The following is a 22,411-nucleotide window of genomic DNA, read 5'->3' on the forward strand; positions in this document are numbered from 1 at the left end:
ATTAAAAACCAATGCCATTTACAGTAGCTCTCCCCTAAATGAAATACTTGGGTACCCATTTAACAAAATATACACCATCTCTGTATGCTGAAAACTACATTACACTCATAAAAGAAATCAAATGAGATGTGAGTAAGTAGAGACACATGCTGTGTTGGTGGATTGGATGATTCAACATAGTAAAGATCTCAATTTTTCCCAAATTAATGCAAATTTAATGCCATTCCAATTTTTCAAATTGGTATTTTTTTGTAGATTTTAGACAACCTGATACTAAAATTTATATGGAAAGGCAAAGAAACTAGGAACACCAAAACAATTTTGAAAAAGAACAAAGTTGGAGGAATCACACTAGCTGATTTTAAGACTTACTTTAAAGTTGCAGAAAGCAAGGTGGTCTGTTATTGGTAAAGGGATAGACACATAGATCAATGGAACAGGATAGAATCCATAAATAGGTCCATAGAAATATGGCCATTGTTTTTTGACATGGGCAAAGACAATTCAATGGAGAAAGGATAATCTTTTCAGCAAATGGTGTTGGAATAATTAAATTCCATTTGCAAAAAAAAAAAAAAAAAAAAAAGAACACAAGAAAGCAACCTCTGTTCACCACAGCAACTTCTTGCAAGACACATTTCCAAGGGCAAGGGATACAAAGGAGAAAAAAAAAAACTATTGGGACTTCACCAAGATAAAAAGCTTCTACACTGCAAAGGAAACAGTCAACAAAACTAAAAAGCAACCTACGGAATGGGAGAAGATCTTTGCAAATGACATATCAGATAATGGGCTAGTACCCAACATCTATAAAGAACCATCAAACTCAACACCCAAAGAACAAATAATCCAATCAGAAAATGGGCAGAAGACATGAACAGACATTTCTTCAAAGAAGACATACAAATGGCCAACAGACACACGAAAAAATGTTCACTATCACTCGGCATCAGGGAAATACAAATCAAAACCACAATGAGAACCTCACACCAGTCAGAATGTCAGGAGACAACAGATGTTGGTAAGGATGCAGAGAAAGGGGAACCCTCTTACCCTGTTGGTGGGAATGCAAGCTGGCATAGCCACTCTGGAAAACAGTATGGAGGTTCCTCAGAAAGTTGAAAATAGAACAACCCAGCAATTGCACTACTAAGTATTTACCCCAAAGATACAAATGTAGTGATCCAAAGGGGCACCTGCACCCCAGTGTTTATAGCAGCAATGTTCACAATAGTCAAACTATAGAAAGAACCCAGGTGTCCATCGACAGATGAATGGATACACACACACATGCATATACACACAGGAATATTACTCAGCTATCAAAAACAAAGAAATTTTGCCATTGGCAAGGATGTGGATGGAACTAGAGGGTATTATGCTAAGTGATATGTCAATCAAAGAAAGACAGTTATCATATGATCTCACTCATGTGGAACTTAAGAAACAAAACAGAGGATCATGGGGGAAGGTAGGGAAAAATAAACAATGATGAAATAAGAGAGGGAGCCAAACCATAAGAGATGCTTAATCATAGGAAACAAGCTGAGGATTGCTGGAGGGGAGGCAGGTCAGGGGTTGGGGTAACTGGGTGATGAACATTAAGGAGGGCATGTGATATAATGAGCACTGAGTATTATATAAGACTGATGACTCACTGAACTCTACCCCTGAAACTATAATACACTATTTGTTAATTAATTGAATTTATTTATTTAAAATTTTCAAAAAAAATTAAGAGGAAATGCTTAAAAATGGGTTATAGATCTAAATATTAGACATAAAACTATAACACTTTTTGAAAACATTGGAGAAAATTTTCATGACTTAGGGTTAGGCTAAAAGTTCTTAGACATGATGTTAAAAGCATAAGCCACTGAAAAATTTGACACCTTTGTAATCAAAATTTTTGCTCTGTAAAGAAGCAGCAAAAAATATATGTAGAAATGATAATAGTTTTATAAAACAAAACCCCATAAATATTTACACAAAAAAATTTAAAACTGTTATCATCCTTGGAGAGCTGGTACCAGGAGGTTGATGTAAACTTGCTTTTGACTCTGTATCCTTCTGTGGTTGTTAAATTTTTATTAATATCTCTTACTTGCATACAAGGTCTCAAAACTCCCCACCATTGGCAGCTTTCAAATGAGGTTAGGCAGCAGTCAGCTAGAAAAGTTGTGGGAAGGTGAGGGTTAACGACTTAGATTTTGTCCAACTCTGAAATCCTAGGATTTTGTAATTATATACAATGTAAGATTGTTAAAAACTCCCTATGTGAGAAAATGTTTGCCATATTTTATTTAATTTCAGAATCATTGAAAAAAAAAAAAACCTTAAAGCACCAGGGCTCACCAATACCTTCTAATGGACTCAAATCTTGATATATGCGGTTTATCATTTGTCATGAGTAACTTGATATCTTAATGATTAGTAGCTTCTTTCAAGTATATTTTCTGTTTTCTTAAAATTTATTTGAGAGAGAGGGAGAGAGAGATCGATCATGCACAAGCAGGAGGAGGGGCAGAGGGAGAGGGAGAGAATCTCAAGCAGACTCCCCCATGAGTCCCAACTTGAGGCTTCATCTCATGACCCTGAGATCATGACCTGAGCTGAAACCAAGTTGGAAACTAACTGACTGAAGCACCCAGGCACACCTCAAGTGTATTTTCTTAAACAACTTTAAGTGGGTCTCCTTCTTTTGCAGAACAGGAGAATCCACATTCCATTTATTGATCACAATCTAGAAAGCATGGTCTTCACATGGAATCTGTTTTTTCATCTTTACAAGCCCTAACTTAACATTAATTTTTATCTATAAACTATATTAACTCTCTGAATTAGTGAAGTAAAAATCTGAAACTCGTTCACCTAGGTGCAAATAAGGCATAAATTTTCATAATGAAATGTTAGACTGAAAAGCATGGTGAATTTACTTGCTTCATTACTCCATCATTAATGAAATTTTAGCTTCAGGGACCTATATCTGTGTAGATCTTTCTGAAGGCTTTTTGGGGCCCTACCAATGTGCTTATATTTTTGTATATTTGCAAAAGTAAGATATTTTTATCATAATCAGCAGAAACAGTGTCTCTTTCTACTTTGATTTCCCTCTGTCATGCTTTTCTTCTTGATGAGTGGCAACAGAGGGGCTATGGATATTTTGGGGATTCAGTTAAGGAGAAATAGAGTTAAGGGATAAGTTTTATTTGAATTTAGTGTCCTATGTTTTTGTGGTTTGCAGTGTATAGTTAATTATTGGTAGCCATATTGGCATAGGAGTAGCTTAAAGAATCCTCTTAGAGCTCCCTATGCCAGTTCACTTGCTGAGGAAACATGAAAATCCACACCAGAGGTCAGGTCACCCTGTATGAATGTGCCCAGGAGGCTCTGATACTGAAAATATTGAGTGATGTAGGGGCAAAAAGTTGGAAATGTAGAGACTTAAAAAGTGATCTGTGAAAAAATTCTTCTAAATCTTACATCTTATATGTAAAAGACTAGTCTTCTCAAATTTAATAGCTATCCCTAAAAATGTAGACATTATCAATAATGAGCTGTAACACCAAAAGAAACTTTTCTGTTCTACCAATGTGAGAAAACAAATTTTGATCAAATACACTAGAGAAAAAAAAACAATTATTTTTCTATTCTTCCTACAGAAAATGATATTCCAAAATTACTGTCAAATGAAGAGACAAAGAATAGTACATCCAGAAGGCATAGAGGGAAAGTATTATAGAGGTGTACCAGGCTGTTAAACTATTGCTATTTTGTTTTAGACTTTCTCATATTTGTAGTATTTTTAGTTTTTAAGCTTTGCAATTTATTGTGATTTCCCTTTCTCATTACAAATAAATATTTGCTTTCAGAGCTACTTTTATGTTTATAATTTTGTGCTTTATTTTTGGTAAAGAACACTGCCCAAGTTGTGTAAGTATCAGGCCCTACAAAATTTGGATCAATTCTGCATAGAGCTTTTAAATATTTGGGCATAGAATAAAGCTTTTCCTTTGGCTTAAGGATTCTTAGTAACACAATCAAGTGAGATCATGCTTTACTTAGTCTAGAATATGACCTCTGCAATGGAATTGGTAACTCTGAGGTGTCAGAACTGAGAACAGTGAGAGGCACACAGATTTATCACCAGTCATCCTGCAGGAAAGAAACCTGGGTGGAATTTGGCACTGAGTATACATTTCTGTTCCAGAAAAGAAAACTGCAAAGGAGGTCTGATGAAATGACCTGGTAGAGCTTTTATCTAATTTAAAAGAGGAAAGACTTTGAGGCTTTTCAGAGAAGTGTGAAACAGTGGAGTTTGGGTATCTATGTTCAATTTACCTAGTTTTGGTTTCTGCACTATACAGGAAAAGTTAAGGTTGACATTGTGGATGATGATGAAAATACTCTCATATCTCACCTGCCCCTTCCTATTTAGTAATTGAATAGTGTACTGGATTGATGGATGTTATGGGAGATCCTGTAGACAACAGAGCTAGTTAATGTGATCTTACAATAGTTTATCTCCCTTGCAAAGGCAGAAGGGATTAATGTACTGGGGATCATCATTCTTAAGGAAATTATGCAAGGTCACTGGCCCTTCCATGGAGAATTTATACATATATATGTAAATATATATTTATAAACATATGTTTATAAATATATATAAATTTAACCCATTTTTAAATATAATATATTTAACCCATTTTTAAACATATATATATTTAACCCATTTTTAAGTAGTACTGCTTGCTTGTTCTTTTTGGCATGTATGTCCTCATTAAAAGATTGATTGTCCTTTTTACATCCCAAATAAGGTAAAAGGCAATTATAATTATATTTCATCATGGGCCCACAATTTGTTTCCAGGAGTAGTAATAAAAATTATTAGAGTAACCCCCTGTTTGCTAGACTGGCCATCCAGTGGTCTCCATAGAAAGGGGTCACAGGTTGCAGGAAAACCCCTTAGTCTTCTCTGACTCCCAGTCCTAAAATGATCTGGACTAAGTACAATTTACAAAATTGAAGACTCCTTCCTTCAAGCTAGAGTTAGGGTGCATCACATTTGATAGGGAATAAAAGGTATATGGAAGGTTTTAGATAGTCTCTGCTGCTTGATGTCATAGAAATTCTGTTTCATTGTGATCAAAAGAATCAGAGTCCAGTTCAGTCCAGAGAAATGTACCATTCCTAATTTCAGCAATTCTGACAACAATGGGCCACTGTCTGAATTATCAAGTGATTCTTTTATTTGGCTGTCCAGGGTTCTTTGTGATTTAACGATAAAGTCTATAATGCAGAATAATTATACATTCTATAGGAGAAATTTATAGTGGGATTATGGCTGCAAGACAGAGAGGACAATGGCAGATTTGACTCCAGCTTGTTTACACAAAGGCATTTCCTGGAACATATGAAGTATTCCTAGTGTTGTGAATTCTGTGAGGTTTTATCTTTCCTTATATTTTTTCTTTATCATTTCTGGGAGGAACGAACTTGAAGAATCAAGTAATATTTATGATCATGTATACACATAGACAAACATGTAGAGGTAGTTTAGCAAAGCAAATAGTCCCATTTACGAAGACAGTAATCTTGATGCTGGTTGAGGCTAGCTCTGAATGTGTGGGTTTGAAAGAAAACTATGTTTCCAGGGAAGAAAGATCACCCTTACCCTAGTTCTATTCAAAACCCATTATCAAGTACTCAGAAAGAAGAAAAGTCAAGGGTTGTTGACTTTTTGTGATGTCCATTCCCTTCTATATGAATAGAGATCCTAAAGTAACAGGCTTGGTTCTTGTATCTCTGAGCATTCCCACTCAAACCTCCCTGAACCTAGAGCTCATACTCTCATAACGAGATCATGAATTGTACTAGCTTTGCTTTGTGATCAGCATATTTCGTGATTTTTTTTTTTCTCATGGTGTCAGGTTCTGCTTTTCTTTGTGGCTAGGAAAGGGAACTGTCCTTTCATCCTCTCCAAAAGTGGTACCAAAGATGACAGTCATTGGGATTCCTCTCATTGGGTTGTTGGATCTCTCTCACTTTAGTGATAACCATCATCAGAGACCTCACACGTGATCAAGCCTGTGAAGGGAAACCCACTAACTCTCTCCTCATTTTACTCTACCTTTTTCCATATCGGTCTTGATCTGCTCCTCAAGATCCTCTGGGGACACATAAAAGTCCTCTTCTGGCACCGATGATTTGGGCCGGCAGCGTCCACAGCAGCAGTTGCAGCAGCAGCATAGGCAGCAGCAAAAATAACAGCCAGTCAAGAGTCCAATGATGACAAACAGGGTCTAAGGGAAACAGAAGCAAAGCAAAATAGAGGGGAGTGGTGGTAGGGTGTGGGAGAACCCCAGAAATTAAGTGTGCTTCCATGTTATCTTCAGAAACCTAAAGATTTTGCAGTTCACCCTGCAGACCACATATTCACCCTCATCCTTATTGTAGCTTTTTAGTTACCTTGGAAACAAATTCCTTATGAAGTTTTGCCTAACAAGTTCACAGGAAGTGACTTGTAGCCTAAGTAATGAAGTGTTTATTCATAAGCTATAGTGGTCATTATTAACAGTAGAGCAAACAAAACAACAAACAAACAACCTCTACAGGTCAAATGAGCTAACCAAGGAAATTGACTCATTCTCGCTGAAGAACTGCTGTTGATAGCTCTCCCTCCCACCTCCACATTTCTCTTAGTCACCAAGTCCTGCCAAAATCTCCTGCACACTCCCCCCGCTTGTCTCAATCCTGACTGGTAGGACTTTAGAAAGGTCCTGTTATCTCTGTCTTTAATACTTCAGTAGCCTCCTAACTAGCCTCCCTGCCAACACTCTTGCCTCCTGTTCTACTCTGCATATTGTTGTGGAAGCTTTCTGAAATACATGTACTTTTGAACCTATGCGGCAACTTTCCTGCCTCTCAGGAAAGGCTTGAACTCCTTATTAATGGTCGTATGGCTTCCAACCCTTCTGTGGATTAGCACAGCCCCCTTCCTGCCATGCTTGCCATAGCTTTGCTATCCCTGTGGATTCATCTGCCCAGGGGGCCCCTCCCCTTTCCCCAGCTACCTAAAAAATGTCTTCCCTGTGTTTTGGATTCATGTCAAAGATCCTCTCACTGACATCTTTCCTGAATAGTTTCTCCCTCCATCTTTCCTGAATAGTTTCTCCCTCCTTTGTGCCCCAGCTGTACTCCATATACATTTCTACCATGTTTTTTTTAATTGTTATTGACATTTTAGGACATTGATCAGTTTATAGGTCTGTCTCACTTTAGGCTGAGCTTCTTGAAGGCTAGAACTATATGTTAATCATCTTCCAGTCCCTCCTAACCTAAGAATTTAGTACCTGGTGTGTGGAAGACAATAAATACCTACTGAATTAATGAATGTGTGAAGTAATTAATAGATAAATGATTTGTTCCTCCTAGTGAACGGCCAGCACCAGGATTTCCCCACAAGCATATAAAAGGTTTGCTTATTAAGTCTGCCGTAGCTAAAGATGAAAAGAAACTTTCCCAACCTCCAGTTTTAGTTAAAATAAATCAAATTTTGTTAGTGGAGCAAAATAAATTTGATTTTTTAAAAAACATGTTATTTGAGATAGGAAATGTTTTATACATATTTGAATCAGAATGCAGATTTTATCTAAAAAGAGCAAAGAGAATAAAGATTACCTTGTGTATACAGTTCTTCAGTAACTTAAGGCAGAAATCTTTAACGTTAATGAACTTCATTCACCTGGTTCATCGTGGCTCATCCCTGCTACCTAACCCACTATCCCCTCTCTCTGACTTTGGTTCCTGTTGTGGGATGGAGCTTAAAGTGGCTTGGAGCAAGGAAGCTTTAATTACACTCTCATATCTATAATCTTTTTGCTTAGTATACTCTACATTTTCATAGACTTAAGTAAATTACCCTGAAAAACAGAACTGTGATACCCTTCTCCTCACCAACTGCCACCAAAACCCTCCTGTGCAGTATTCTTGAGTTACAGCCCCAAGCAGCACCTCCTTTCTTTGACTACTTTTGTCCTTGTCTTTATGATGCAATTCCTACATTTTTCTCTTCTCTGAAAATTTCATTTAATTCATGTACTTTTTTGTTCTTTATCACAACTAGATTGTTTGCCTGTTGGAAAATAACCTTGTCTTATATACTTACAATGCTTAGTACACTACTGGGCATAAGTAAGAGTCCAATATTTTTGAAGTACATATTTTAAATGGTACAATAAATCATTCTTGCAATGCATACTTAATACATGATCACTATGTGCCAGCTATTCTTTTTTTTTTAGATTTAAAAAAATTTTATTTATTCATGATAGACATAGAGAGAGAGAGAGAGGCAGAGACACAGGCAGAGGGAGAAGCAGGCTCCCTGCCGGGAGCCCAACACGGGACTTGATCTCGGGACTCACAGGATCGCGCCCTGGACCAAAGGCAGGCGCTAAACCACTGAGCCACCCAGGGATCCCCTGTGCCAGTTATTCTAATGGGAACAGTGCAGTTAGACTTTGGACATAACCAGAAGAAGGAGGCAGAGTTTTTTGTAATCTTATTTTTAAAGACCCACATCAGGAATCATTTCGTATATTTCTTATACCGCTGGACATTGCTGCTTTTCTATATGAATTTTGATCAATTTTGTCAACTTCCTCAGCAAGCAAATCTATTCTCATTCTTATGTAGGCCAGCCTCAATATGCAACCAGGTGCTAGTGTGTAAATTATCTACAATGCCAGATTTATCTTCCCATGGAGAGAATGTCAGCTCTGAAGGTTAGGTTCCCAGGCAAGCCCATTAAAACCCACATTGTTATATGAACACTCAATCTATCATACATGACATTGTCAGTGTGTACACTCTCATGCTAAGGTTCACATCCACTCAGAGGGAACTTGTCTCCCTCCCAGGTCTTCAACAATAGAAAAAGGAGGATTCAGTGGGAATGTCACTTATCTTGAGGAAAAGAAATTTTGAAGACTGCAGAAGACAAGGGAGGCATCAGGTTGCAGATTCTCCATGCTTATGTACAAAAATATATTTTCTCTCCTTCTGCATACATAAAAGTTTCCAATTTAACAATATTTATTTTATTGGAAGAAAATAATCAGAATCCTACTGAACATACAATCCCTATCTTTGGAGATCTGTAGTTTTTTAAATTATTAATTAATAATTTGAATATGAATGTGAGTTCATGATTTCATAAAATGTATGAATTATCAAAAAATATGCTGATGGTCTATATGTATAGTTTATGTGTAAATACGCTTTTATCAGAAGATAAGGATATTAAAACTCATAAACAAATACATAACCACCACCAAACATCCATATACTAGGTATTCCTAGGAAACCACAAAAATTTACTGTCAAAAGTCAATTCTGATTGCACTAAGTCCTTAAAAACATTGCCTTCTTCTTGACTAGATATTCTTTTTTAAAAATTTCTCCCTCTGGGGCAGCTGGGTGGCTCAGTGGTTTTGCACCGCCTTTGGCCCAGGTCCTGGAGACCCGGGCCGGAGTCCCACGTCAGGCCTGCTTCTCCCTCTGCCTGTGTCTCTGTCTCTCTGTCTCTCTGTGTCTCTCTCATGAATAAATAAATAAAATCTTTAAAAAAATTTTCTCCCTCTGTGTCTCTTCACCCTGTCCAGCTCTACTTAATTTTCACTCCATTCCCCCTGCCCCGCATTTCCTTCTCTACTACTTGAGGTCATGTTCCACGTGAGCCTATCACATAACTAACATGCATTCTCCCAAGTTCTATATTTGCTCATGTAGCTTATGTTATTGATAATAAAGTACATGGCTAAATTTGTCCTATAATAATTTACCAACTACTTGTCACACTATTAAATTATTTTTGTTTTTGAGCAATGAGTCAGTTCTTAATTAGTCATTATGGGGAGAGGGAGGGCAGTCAGAATTAACCCGAAGCCTCAAATTCAATTATAATTAAAGTCTAGAAGTATTTTAAGTCATGCTGTATTTTAGAATTGTTTGGTGAGTTAAAGCAAAAAAAAATTCTCAAATAACAGCTTTCAGTTGAAGTGATATCTTTATTTACAAGAGTTATAGTAACTCTTATTATATAGTAACTTATTACTATAGTAAGTAATATAGTAACGTTAGGTTTTCTCAGAGATGGAGTCTAAAAGAGTGAATAATACCATGATTTTTCTAGGAAATTGTTTTTAAAGAAAAAAAATTGGTTTACCTTTGCCCACCAGCTTGACAGCATGAAGTAGGTGTTAACATTTTCATCTCCGAATTGTTCGGCCACATAGAGTCCCAGAGATCCATACTTGTCATATATGTTTCTCTTTGACATGTCGGTAAGTATCGTGTGGGCGTTGTTGATTTCTTTAAACTTATCAGCAGCAGCTGGATCATCTGGATTCTTGTCTGGATGGTGTTTCAGGGCCAATTTTCTTTTAAGATTAAAACAAAAGTGAGGAAAAGTGTTATTTGACAAGAACCGCAATGACACTTTAGGAGGGGCAGTGTTCATTTGTACATCGTTTTTACATGCAATTACTTTGAAATGATAAGTTTCACAAAAATGTTGATGTAACTAAGCAAGTTTTCATCAGATGCTGTCTCTTGTTTCATTTTTTTTAAAGATTTTATTTATTTATTCATGAGAGACACAGAGAGAGAGAGAGAGAAGAGAAGAGACACAGGCAGAGGGAGAAGCAGGCTCCATGCAGGGAGCCTGATGTGGGACTCGAATCCAGGACTCCAGGATCACGGCCTGAGCTGAAGGCAGGCACTAAACCACCGAGCCACCCAGGGATCCCTCTCTTGTTTCTAATATGCTGGCACAGTAGTATTATTTCTCTCCTCACACCCTCAAAGGAATTCTTAGTTGCTGCATACTTGTGGAGTCTATGGCAAATATATGAAGTTTATTTTTACCAAGAGCTGATCCATGGCCCACCTCAATATGCAGAGGCCTTTAAGAGTTTGTACAATAGGGTCGGTTTACAATAAAATTCCATTTAGAACTGGAACAAGTTTCTAGAATAAACAAAACTTCACATGACATATTCGAAAAGTTAAACTCAACTTCAAAAAAAATCTGATTCATACGCCCTTGGATAAACAGTATGACTCTTTTCACAAATCTTGCACAAATCCTCACTCCCTTTTGTTTTTATGAGCAGCTACTATGACTCCCCTTGTTTTCAAATATATATTTGACTTCTTTTCAAATAGGTCTTTCCACTTCAAATAATCTGTAGAAGTTTACTTGTGAGTAAAAGGTCCTCTCTTCTCTGTGGATCATATATCAATTCTGGAAGGATATGTATATATGTGTTGTGTTGCAGGTGTGTGTGTGTGTGTGTGTGTGTGTGAAAGAGAGAGGAGGGGGAAGAAAGAGAGAGAGATATTTGGGAGTTATTTAGTCTTTAGTTATACTCAAGTATTCAAAAAAAACCTGTAAAATAAACATAAGAACTGAGCTATATGATAGTCGGGGGTCTGGCTGGTAACCATTTCCTTCACTTCCCTCTATACATAGATTTAAATATTAGTTAAAGCCATTTTCAAAAACTGAGTCTGTAGCAGTTTTTCTACTGCAAAGTCAGTAAATTTTACGACTCTGTACCGGAAATTTTATGTGACTTGTTTTTCCTACTGTGCCCAACATAGCTATGTGATGTAGGAATGTAGGAATGTGGGATGTAGTATGTAGGAATATACTTTCAGCTTTTGTTTTGGTTTAGATTAAATTGTTTCATTTTAATGCAATAATAAAAGGCCATGAGTAGAGCAGAAAAATCAAGATTACATTATAAGTCAATCTACACAATAAACTGGAAAAAAAATCACATCTATTTTAGGAATTAAAGTATTGCTGATTAGGATGTAGGTGATTAAGCAGCTCAGCACCAGCATGCTTTAAAAGTACCAAGGGGATCCCTGGGTGGCGCAGCGATTTGGTGCCTGCCTTTGGCCCAGGGCACGATCCTGGAGACCTGGGATCGAATCCCACGTCAGGCTCTCGGTGCATGGAGCCTGCTTCTCCCTCTGCCTATGTCTCTGCCTCTCTCTCTCTTTCTCTCTCTCTCTCTCTGTATGACTATCATAAATAAATAGTAAAAAAAATAAAAATAAAAAAAATAAAAGTACCAAAATACTTAAAAGTAAAAATGATGGTGTAAAATCCATTTCAACTCTGAACTCAGAATAAATAAAAAGGATAAAGCAAAGATAGTTCATTTTAATTAATTAATTAATTAATTAATTAGAGAGAGAGGGAGAAGAGAACACAAGTAAGGGGAGTGGCAGGCAGAGGGAGAGGGAGAAGCAGGCTCCCAAATGAACAGAGAGCCCCTCATTGGGGCTCAATCCCAGGACCCTGGGATCATGACCTGAGCCCAAAAGTCAGATGCTTAACTGATGATTGAGCCATCCAGGCACCCCTGATAGTTCACTTTAAATTTGTTTAACCAAACGTTTCATGCTTTTTGAGGGACAGTTGGGATATCTATAAATTCTTAGAGAGGAGACCATTGGAGATGTTTTTTATGTGCAGAATTCATGATGAAATTTTGCTAGTAGCACAAAATGCCTATTTTGTCATTTAAAATTATTTTATAATGTTTACTATAAGCCAGTACTATTATAAACACATTGTAAATATTTATTTATTAATATTCACCACAATTCTATGAAATAGGTATTATAATGATTCCATTTTACAGATGAGGAAATTTAGCTACCAGAAAGTTAAGTGAGTTGTCCATTATCACACAGCTAATAATTAGATCTAGACTTTGAATACAGGCAATCTGACCCTGAGCACTTGCTCTTAGATACCACTATGCTACCTTGTTAAATATTTTTAAGTTTAAAAAGTAAGGCATTCAGAATGTTAGTAGGCCATTGTAAGGACTTTGACTTTTGGCCTATATGACCTGGGAAGCTATTGGGGTACTTTAGTTTTAGAAGGATTGCTAACCTTTGGAGAGGACAAAGGCCAAACCAGGGACACTCTTAGGAAAAGTTCATGGTGGTTCTGATCAGTGTGGTAGTGGAAGATATAATGAGAAGTGGTTGGATTCCAGATATATTTTGAGGGCTAGCTGATGGATTGGGTGTGGGATACGAAAGAAAGAGAAATAAGAGATGGTACCAGAGTTTTGGGCTGAACAAATTTGTAGAGAAGTTTGTAGTTACTATTTAATGAGTTGGCAAGAGGTTTCTTTTCTTTCTCTCTTTCTCTTTCTCTTTCTTTCTTTCTTTCTTTCTTTCTTTCTTTCTTTCTTTCTTTCTTTCTTTCTTTCTTTCTTTCTTTCTTTCTTTCTTTCTTTCTTTCTTTCTTTCTTTCTTTCTTTCTTTTTGCAATAGGGAATGGTTTGCTAGGATTTAGAGTTGTATTTAGACATCTTTGAGATGCCTATTGGACTTCCAAGTAGTGATGGAGAGATATATGAACCTGGAGTCTAGGCAAGAGTTACTGTGGGAGGGATGCCTGGGTGACTCAGTGGTTTAGTGCTTGCCTTCGGCCCAGGGTGTGATCCTGGAGACTCAGGATTGAGTCCCATATCGGGCTCCCTGCATGAAGCCTGCTTCTGTCTCTGCCTCTCTCTGTGTCTCCTGAATAAATAAATAAAATCTTTCTTAAAAAAGAAAAAGAGTTACTGTGGGAGATGTATGTCTGAGAGTTCTCAGCAGGTAGATCAGCTATGGAGCTGGAAAAGATTTCCAAGGGAATGGGTCCAAGAGAAGTCCAAAAACTGGGCTTTGGAAAGGAAGGACAAGCAGAGGAGATGACAAAGGAGAGGCCAATGATGCAGAAGGGAAAATCTGGAGAATATGGGGTTTTGAGATCTAAATGAACAAAGCATTTCAAGGAAGAGAGTGGTATTTGTGTCAAATACCATTAATAGGTCATATATGATGAGGATTAAGAATTGATCACTAGGTTTAATGATCTAGAAATCTTTGGTGACCCTGACACACACACATACACACACACACAATATATATGTCTTTATATAAGGAAAATAAATCCGAAAAATAAGTAGAAAAGAAAGAACTTGGAAGGTTATAACCACAATTAATGGTGCTTATAGCTGCACATTAGGATTATAGGTATTTTGTTTTTGCTTGTTACAAAAAATATACAGATTACTTGCGTAGTTTCCTCCTATAAGCATTTTTAAGCTCATTAAAAATATTCTCTTTTAATAGCTGAAGGTTTAGTTTGTTCTCTTAAATGACCTACTACCAAATTAGAAGGGAAAGGAAGAAAGAAAGGAGTTCTCTAACTTCAGTGATACAATGATCATCATCAAAAACTGTCAAGTGAATTCTTTAAACACATTAATTTTAATGGCATGATATTCCTGGAATTCTCACACTGTGCTCTAGGATACAATTGCAGCATTTTCTCCTACTAGCTCCAGAAATCATTTCCAGATCAATCAAATACAAGAGCTATTACTTCTGCCTTGAAAAAAGAAACCCCTGGAAAGTGCCTCTTTGCATACATTGCCTTGTTTCTTGTTTTCAGTTGTAGACTGATACATACCGCCCAACACTTAGCCAGAAAAGCCTAACTTCCTGTCATATTTTAAGCTGCTTGGATCTTAATCAGCTCACAAGGGCAGATGCACTCAACCATTTATCACACTCCTCTAACAATAGCATTGGCAAATTCAGAGGGCTGGACCATCTCCATTTGTAACAAATCCAATTCCTAGTCGTCAGCAGCATTTTGACTCCTCTTGGCAGACACTCTTGGCTCTGAGGAATCCTTGGGAAATATGGCTAGCAGAAGCAGCTGCCAAAATTATACAACTGCTCAGGAAGTACTTGGTCAATGACCCATCCTTGGGAATTGCCTATAGAACAAGGAAGCATGTATGGAATTTAGGATAAAAAGAAGTGCTTAGAGTCATTTGAATATAAATTTCACCTAGTTCATTTTAAAGATCTTTCTTATAATTTCTCATTTTATATTTAAAAGTGACATAATGTGTGCCTTTTATTCTAAATCTCTCTATACTTAGTCATCTATTAATCTGGTATGACTATAAACTAATGTTAGAAATAGCATTAATGCCTCTAACTTCCATTTAAAAATCCAATGACAACTGTCAACTGCAGTGCATAGTGAATTCAATGAGTGGCAGATAAAATAAACATGGGGTTTATGGTTATATTACTTAAGGCCCCTATTCTGAAGCAGTAGCATAATTCTAAGAATTATAGTGCTCTGGTCAGTTCTCTTCCTCTTAACATCAATCCTCTTACCATCAGATCTACCTGCTACTCTCTACTGGTTTCTTTTTCTTTTTTTTTTTTTATTTATGATAGTCACAGAGAGAGAGAGAGAGAGAGAGGCAGAGACATAGGCAGAGGGAGAAGCAGGCTCCATGCACCGGGAGCCCGATGTGGGATTCGATCCTGGGTCTTCAGGATCGCGCCCTGGGCCAAGGGCAGGCGCTAAACCACTGCGCCACCCAGGGATCCCTCTCTACTGGTTTCTAAGTCATCTAAGACCAGATTCTGACCATGTTGCCTCACAGTTAGGCCAGATCCGTCTCCATGAGGTTGAAATGTTATTGGAAACCTTGTTTGGGAAAGGTGGCATCTAAGATTCAGGGAACTAAGTTTCATCCTGGCATGGCTCTGTCTATAAACTGCCTTTCCCTACTCAACACATTTTCAGCTGCTTTATCCAATTATCACCTATTGTTTCCTATTTCAAAATTTTGCCTGGGTGCCTGGGTGGCTCAGTTGATTAACTGAGCCAATCCAACTCTTGACTTAGGTTCAGGTCATGATCTCAGGGTTGTGAGATGGAGCCCCATGAGCCCACTTAAGATTTTCTCTTTTCCTCCGCCCCTCCCACCACTCTCTCCTTCTCTTAAAAAAAATTCTCCATTGCAGTGTGACTTTCTGCTAAACTCTCTCAGCCACAAAGTTTATTGCCTCCTCAATGTCCCAGAAGAAGCCACCTGCTGCATAAGATGAAACAGTAGAAGAGTAAGAGTGATTTCTTCCCATATCCTAGAACCCTTAAAATACCCTTGTGACAGAAACACACACACATGCAGAGCAAAATCTGAGTTTGAAAAAGCTCAGGTAGCAAAAGAAAGCAAAATCTGAGCTCAGACATAGACTATTTTCTCTAGAAAACATTAGTATAATGGGAAGGAGACTAGAGGTAAATAGGAAAATGAGCTGCTATAAACCAAGTTTGAAGGTAAAAACAAACCCTAGATTAGTAACTCTAGGTGATGGCAAGTATTGCAATAATGGAACTTGATAGTTGTCATAATATTGGAAGTTCAGTGGAATTCCTCTGCCCTCTTGGACTAAGTCAACACCCAAGTGAAAACATAATAAACCAATACAGGAGCCCCAGTGCATATGTCCCTGCTGATATAGATATAGATATAGATACATAGATATATAGATACCCCTTTGTGGTTTAATACATTTTCCTAATTACTAATGAGGCTGACATATATATACCTATATATGCCATTTGGATATCATCTATTTAAGTGCATAGTCTTTTGCCAGTTTTTAGTTTGATATTTAAATTGTAGCATTTTAAAAAATACCTGTTCTCTATATGAATCCTTAGTCATTTATATGTATTGCATATATATTCTCTCTTTCTGGGAACTTATTGTTAGTTTCTTTCTGGAATCTTTTGGTGAACAGAAATTCTTAATTTTAATTTAGTTGAATTGATCAATTTTATCCTGAATTCAGAAAGATATTGTCCTATAAATTCTATAACTCTAAAATCTTTATAGATTTGCCTTTCACATGGAAGTCAAGGATTGATTTGTAGCTGCTTTTTCAATGTGGTGGAAGGTAGGTGTCCAATCTCATCTTTAAAATATGGTTATCTGGGATCCCTGGGTGGTGCAGCGGTTTGGTGCCTGCCTTTGGCCCAGGGCGCGATCCTGGAGACCTGGGATCGAATCCCACATCGGGCTCCCGGTGCATGGAGCCTGCTTCTCCCTCTGCCTGTGTCTCTGCCTCTCTCTCCCTCTCTCTGTGTGACTATCATAAATAAATAAAAATTTATAAAATAAAATAAATAAAATAAAATGAAATAAAATATGGTTATCTAACTGTCCTAGCACTATTTATTTAAAAAATAAAATCCGTTCCCTGTATTTCTAGGCTGTCTTCTGCTGCCATTGGTCTGTTTGGCTATTTCTGGGCCAATCATAGTTTGAAATATGGTACTTTAAAGTATGTATTAGTATCTTCAAGAGCAAGTTTCTCCCGGGGTGCCTGAATGGGTCAGTGGATTGAGGGTCCAACTCTTGATTTCAGCTCAGGTCATGATCTCAGGGTCATGGGATCAAAGCTTGTGTTAGGTTGCATGCTCAGCACAGTCTGCTTGGGATTCTGTCTCTCCCTTTCCCTCTGCTCCTCACCCCGCTCATGATCTTGCTGAAATAAACAAACAAATAAATAAGTAAGTAAATAAATAAATAAATAAAAGCTTTCTAAAAAAGTGAGTTCTCTTTTACTAATTGACTAACAGTGAATGGATGTTCAATTTTTTTTCAAATGCTTTTTCTGAATATGTTGAGAAAACACATTTTTTTTCTCTTTCAGTCTGTTAACATGATTGATTTTCTAATATTAAATGAAGTTTGTTCTTGGATAAACTCAACTTGGTCATTATGTATTATTTTTTATTTATTGCTGGACTATTTTCTAATTTGTACACTAATTCTATAAATTTTCCTCTAAGTACTACTTCAACTGCATTCCACAAGTTTTAATATGTCATGTTCACTTCTAGATATATTCTGATTTTGTTTTTTTTAAGATTTTATTTATTTATTCATGATAGAGAGAGAGAATCAGAGACAGAGGCAGAGGGAGAAGCAGGCTCCACGCCGGGAGCCCGATGCGGGGCTCCAACCCCTGGACTCCAGGATCACACCCTTGGCCAAAGGCAGGAGCCAAAGCGCTGAGCCACCCAGGGATCCCCGATATATTCTGATTTTAATTGTGGTTTATTTTAGCCATGAGTTCATTTAAAATGTGCCTCCAAATTTTTCAAACAAATAGGAATTTTCTAGTTATCTTTTTATTTTTGCCCTCTAGCTTGATTGCACTGCAGTGGGAAAACATGTTTTACTTGATTTAAATCCTTCAAAATTTGAGAATTGCTTTTTGTCTTATTACTTGTTCAATTTTTATAAATCTTTTGTATCTGTTTTAAAGAATACATAGTCCATACCTGTTAAGTGCTCCATTCTTATATAAGAGCATTAGACTTTGTTAATTATTTTGTTCAAATCTTCTATACTCTTAGCCATTTTACTGATCTATCAAACAGGTTATGTTAAATCTAGTCTCTCACTATCACTGTAGGTTTGCATATTTCTCTTTATAGTTGTCACTTTTTGCTAGTTGTGTATTTTAGACCATGGTTTTTGAAGCATACAAATTAACAGCTGTTATACATTCCTGATGAATTGAACTTTTATCATTTGAAATATGCCTCTTTATCCTTAGTAACATTTTTTGTCATTACTTTAATATTAATAAAGCAACACTAGCTTTCTTTGAGTAGGCATCTACATAGAATATATTTTTCTCTACTTTTATTTTCAAATTTTAGTATGCTTATATAGTAGATGTGTATTTTGTGAACACCATATTGTTTTGGGTTTTTTATTCACAATGACGATCTTTTTCTTTTAATTGAAGCATTTAGTTTATGCTTATTTTTAATATATCTCAGGCTAAATCCACCACTTCTTTGTTTCATTTTTGTCCCATCTAAAATAAATTTTCTTTCCTCTCCTTTCTTGCCTTCCTTTAGATTGGTTCTTTAATTTTTCTACTTTTTTCCCTCTGTTGCCTTGGAAATTATGCATTTTTAAAATTCCTCTTGGGATTTTCCTAGAGATTACAAAATCCTTATCAAAGTCCAATGTCAAGGTACTTTTGTACTTTTGTCTTTAAGACAAAATAAAAATCTTAGAACATGACCACTATTACTTTTGTCCCAACTTAAGTGTTGTTGGTAGCTAGCCTGTTACTTTAATTCTCTCTATCTCTTAGTCCCTCAAGAATTGTTATTTAATACAATTATTTAATTATATTTTTCACAATTAGTATTTGTGTGCATTTACTCACATATTTTTCAATTTTGTTGCTATTGGTTATTATGTTGCATCTCTGACCATCTATCAGAGATTATTTTCCTTCTATGAACACCCTTTAGTATATCTGTTAGTGCAGATCTGCTGATAATTAATTCTTACAGTTTTGTTTAATTTAAAAATGTCTTTATTTCACCTTCATTTTTGAAGGGTGTTTTCTATGGATGTATAATTGTAGGTTATCAATTATTTTCTTTTTTACACTAAAGATCTCAGTCCATTGTCTTCTGAATTCAATTATTTCTGTTGAGAAATCTGTTGTAAGTCTAGTTGTTATTCTTTGAAGATAGTTTCCATTTTTTTTTTCTAAAGGCTCTTCATCATTGATTTTCAGCAGTTTTCCTGTGATGTGCTTGAAATATATTATTTTATACTTGTTCTGCTTGGCTTTAATTGGGCTTCTGGTATATGGATTGATATTGTTCATGAACCTAGAAGATTCAGACATTATTTACAAATAGTTTTCATCTCATTCTCTTTCTACTCTCCTTTTCAGACTCCAGTTGCATTTTTCTAAGACCTTCTTAATGGATCTTTTATTTATTGTATATTCTTGCACTGTTTCCTGTCCTTTTGTGATTTTTTTCTTGCTATTTTATTCTGGCCTATCTTCCAATTAGCTCTTTAACCTGTACATACTACCTTTGAATTCTTTAGTTTGATTGCTGTATTTTTTAGTTGTAAAATTTATGTGTTCATTTAAAAAATTGAAATGTCCCTTTTCATAATTTTCAGTTTTCTGTGAAAATTCTTAATCTTGTATTTTGTTTCTTGATCATAGATATTTTAACATTTGTGTCTGATAATTCTAATATATGAGGTTGTCCATGATTCTGTGTCTATTGTCAAACTTTTACTGATTCTTAGTTCATATTGTCTTGACTTATATGCTTATTGCTGTAGCCAGATCTTGTATTTTAAAAAGTTTAAAAGAATATATTTGGGAAAGTTGTGAAAGAGTAAATCCTAAAAGTTTTTAACATAAGCAGAAATTGTTTCTCTTTTCTTCTTTTGTATCTGTAGGACATGATAAATGTTAGCGGAGCCTATTGCGACAATCAAGTATGTATGCATATCAAATCATCATGCTATACATCTTAAATTTACACACTGATGTATGTCAGTTATTTCCCAACAAAACTGAAAAAAAATTAAAAAAATAATTGGACTACTAAGAAAATGTTGTCTTATGCCAGAGAGCATTTTTATTTCCTACTTTCAGATGTTTGGAGGCACTTACAAAACTGGGATCATTGCAATCCAGTATTAGGTATTGAGATTTCTTTTCAGTTACCCTGATGGCTCAAAGTTCAGTTATAATTCATACAAGGCTGGTGTTTTCCATGATCTGTGTAATAAACTTTGGTGAAATTAAATAGCTTAAAACAACAAACATTTTATTAGTTTGCTTATAATGTTGTAGTTAGGCAGAACTTGGTGGGGACAGTTTTTCTGTGCTCTGTTTGGCTTTGGCTAGGACTGCTCAATTGGAGTTGAAGGATTTGCTTCCAAGATGACCTCACTGACCTTAAGTTGGTGATGGCTCTGACTGAGCTAGGAACTGTTGGCTAGGAACTCTGTTTTCCACATGACTTCTCCATGTGACTAGGTGAGGATCCCCAATGTATGATAATCTCAGAATAGTCCTGTTTCTTAAGAGGTGGCCAGCTTAGACAAGGCTGCAAAAGCAGAAGCTGCTGAGCCTTTTTAGGATTTAGATACACCATCACTTCTGCCGCAATCTGTTGGTTAAATTAGGTCAGAGAGCCAGCCCAGATTCAAGAGGGCTATTTGAGGACATGAAACCAGGAAATATGGTTTATGGAGGACCACAAAATAGTGAGCCACAGATTATTTACTTCCATTTTGCCCTTTGTCCTGGGGTACAGCACTTCAGAGTCTAAATAGAATTGCAAGACTCCCATACTTGTTAGGTAGGGCTCCAGATTTTTCTCCTTTCTCTGTAGAGTCCTGCTTAGCCTCTCAGCTTCTCTTGTTTCTTATTGTGATCTAGTCAGCAGTAATTCTTTAATCTCAATGCTTTTAAAATGTATATACAAAAATTTTTTTTCTAATTTTTCTAGTTCCTCTCAACAGAAGGGAGAAGATATGATCAAAATTACCTTGTCAATGATAACCAGAAACTCCTGGTTATCTTTTACATCTCAATCTCTTCTTTCAAGTTTAGTTGACACTTTGAATAATGCAGGGTTTAGGGGTGCCGATCTCCCACACAGCCAGACATCCATGTATAACTTTGATTCCCCCAAAACTTAACTACCAATAACCTACTGTTGACTAGAAGCCTTACTGATAACATAAACAATTAACTTATATACTGTATTTTTACAATAAAGTAAGCTAGAGAAAGAAAATGTTATTAAGAAAATCATAAGGAAGAGAAGATATATTTACAGTACTGGACTGTATTTACCAAAAATATCCACATAAAGGTGGACCCACACAGTACAAACCTGTGATGTTCAAGGTTCAACTGTATATATTAATTGCATAAAGGGCTTTATACCACTGTTATATAAATGTCCCAAAGATGGCCTCTGTATATTATTTATTTCTTTACTGCAAGCTGAGACCCATTCATTCAAAAGGTCATCACAGTGTGACACTCAAATTTTAAGACATTTAATAATTTTTAAAATAGCCCAAAGAAGCATACAATCAGCCATTTAGAGCCTTTTCACTTAGCATTCCTGCAAGACCTCACCCTACGTGATGGCTATTGATAAGATAGAGCCTTGCAGTTCTAGGACTCCAAGCTCCAAGTCTTCTGGAGCTGACTCAGAGACTTCCCGCTTTGCTCCTGAGTGATATCACGTGAACATGTAAGCCTCCTTTCCAACACTCTTGCCTCCCCTCTTCTGAGTTCCCTTGCCAAACTTCCCTTCTAAGGGTAGGTCCCAAACTTTGAACCTCTGGATGGTCTCATGCTGTGAGGGTCTTCCCCTTTCAAGCAAGCCTGTTTGAGCCCCACCCAATAAAGATTGTTGTATGTTACTGCCTTTCATAGTCATATCTTTCTCCTTGATCAGCACCCAAATCCCTTGAACCCTTTAATAAACACTTCATGCATTTGTACCCAATACATATTCCTTTCACACAAGAAACTTAATACAGTCTGCTGCTGAAAGAAAGCTAGAACAAGAGTATTAGTAGGGCTCAAGGAAGAGAGGCCACTGGGTGAGGATTAGTACAGAGTCCTGCAAAAAGGA

At 36.5% G+C, this 22,411-nt stretch overlaps 2 protein-coding genes across 40 annotated transcripts in view; one reads left to right on the forward strand and one right to left on the reverse strand.

Moving 5' to 3' along the window:
- LOC144300565 (uncharacterized) overlaps window positions 1-22,411 on the forward strand; it is a 228,499-nt gene that overhangs the window by 24,928 nt on the left and 181,160 nt on the right. For 2 of the 36 annotated variants that reach the window (XR_013367269.1, XR_013367266.1), the window contains exon 4: window positions 16,797-16,857. The exons of 31 other annotated variants lie outside the window; for them this stretch is intronic. The gene's annotated coding sequence lies outside the window, so the exon portion shown is untranslated. Of the gene's footprint in view, window positions 1-3,662; window positions 3,818-16,796; window positions 16,858-20,204; window positions 20,276-22,411 lie in introns of those variants that run through there. 3 more of the 36 variants (XR_013367268.1, XR_013367275.1, XR_013367265.1) reach the window with 3 other exon arrangements.
- The window catches only part of DNAJC5B (DnaJ heat shock protein family (Hsp40) member C5 beta), an 82,442-nt gene that overhangs the window by 10,727 nt on the left and 49,304 nt on the right, over window positions 1-22,411 (reverse strand). For 3 of the 4 annotated variants that reach the window (XM_077876763.1, XM_077876765.1, XM_077876764.1), the window contains exons 4-6: window positions 10,229-10,442; window positions 6,131-6,302; window positions 1,886-2,169 (exon numbers count right to left, since the gene is read on the reverse strand). In XM_077876763.1, the coding sequence (XP_077732889.1) occupies window positions 1,901-2,169; window positions 6,131-6,302; window positions 10,229-10,442 (655 nt within the window). In that variant the 3' untranslated portion in view covers window positions 1,886-1,900. Of the gene's footprint in view, window positions 1-1,885; window positions 2,170-6,130; window positions 6,303-10,228; window positions 10,443-22,411 lie in introns of those variants that run through there. The other variant, XM_077876766.1, reaches the window with a different exon arrangement.

This window comes from Canis aureus, chromosome 28 (assembly GCF_053574225.1).
Source record: "Canis aureus isolate CA01 chromosome 28, VMU_Caureus_v.1.0, whole genome shotgun sequence".
Classification (NCBI taxonomy): Eukaryota; Metazoa; Chordata; class Mammalia; order Carnivora; family Canidae; genus Canis; species Canis aureus.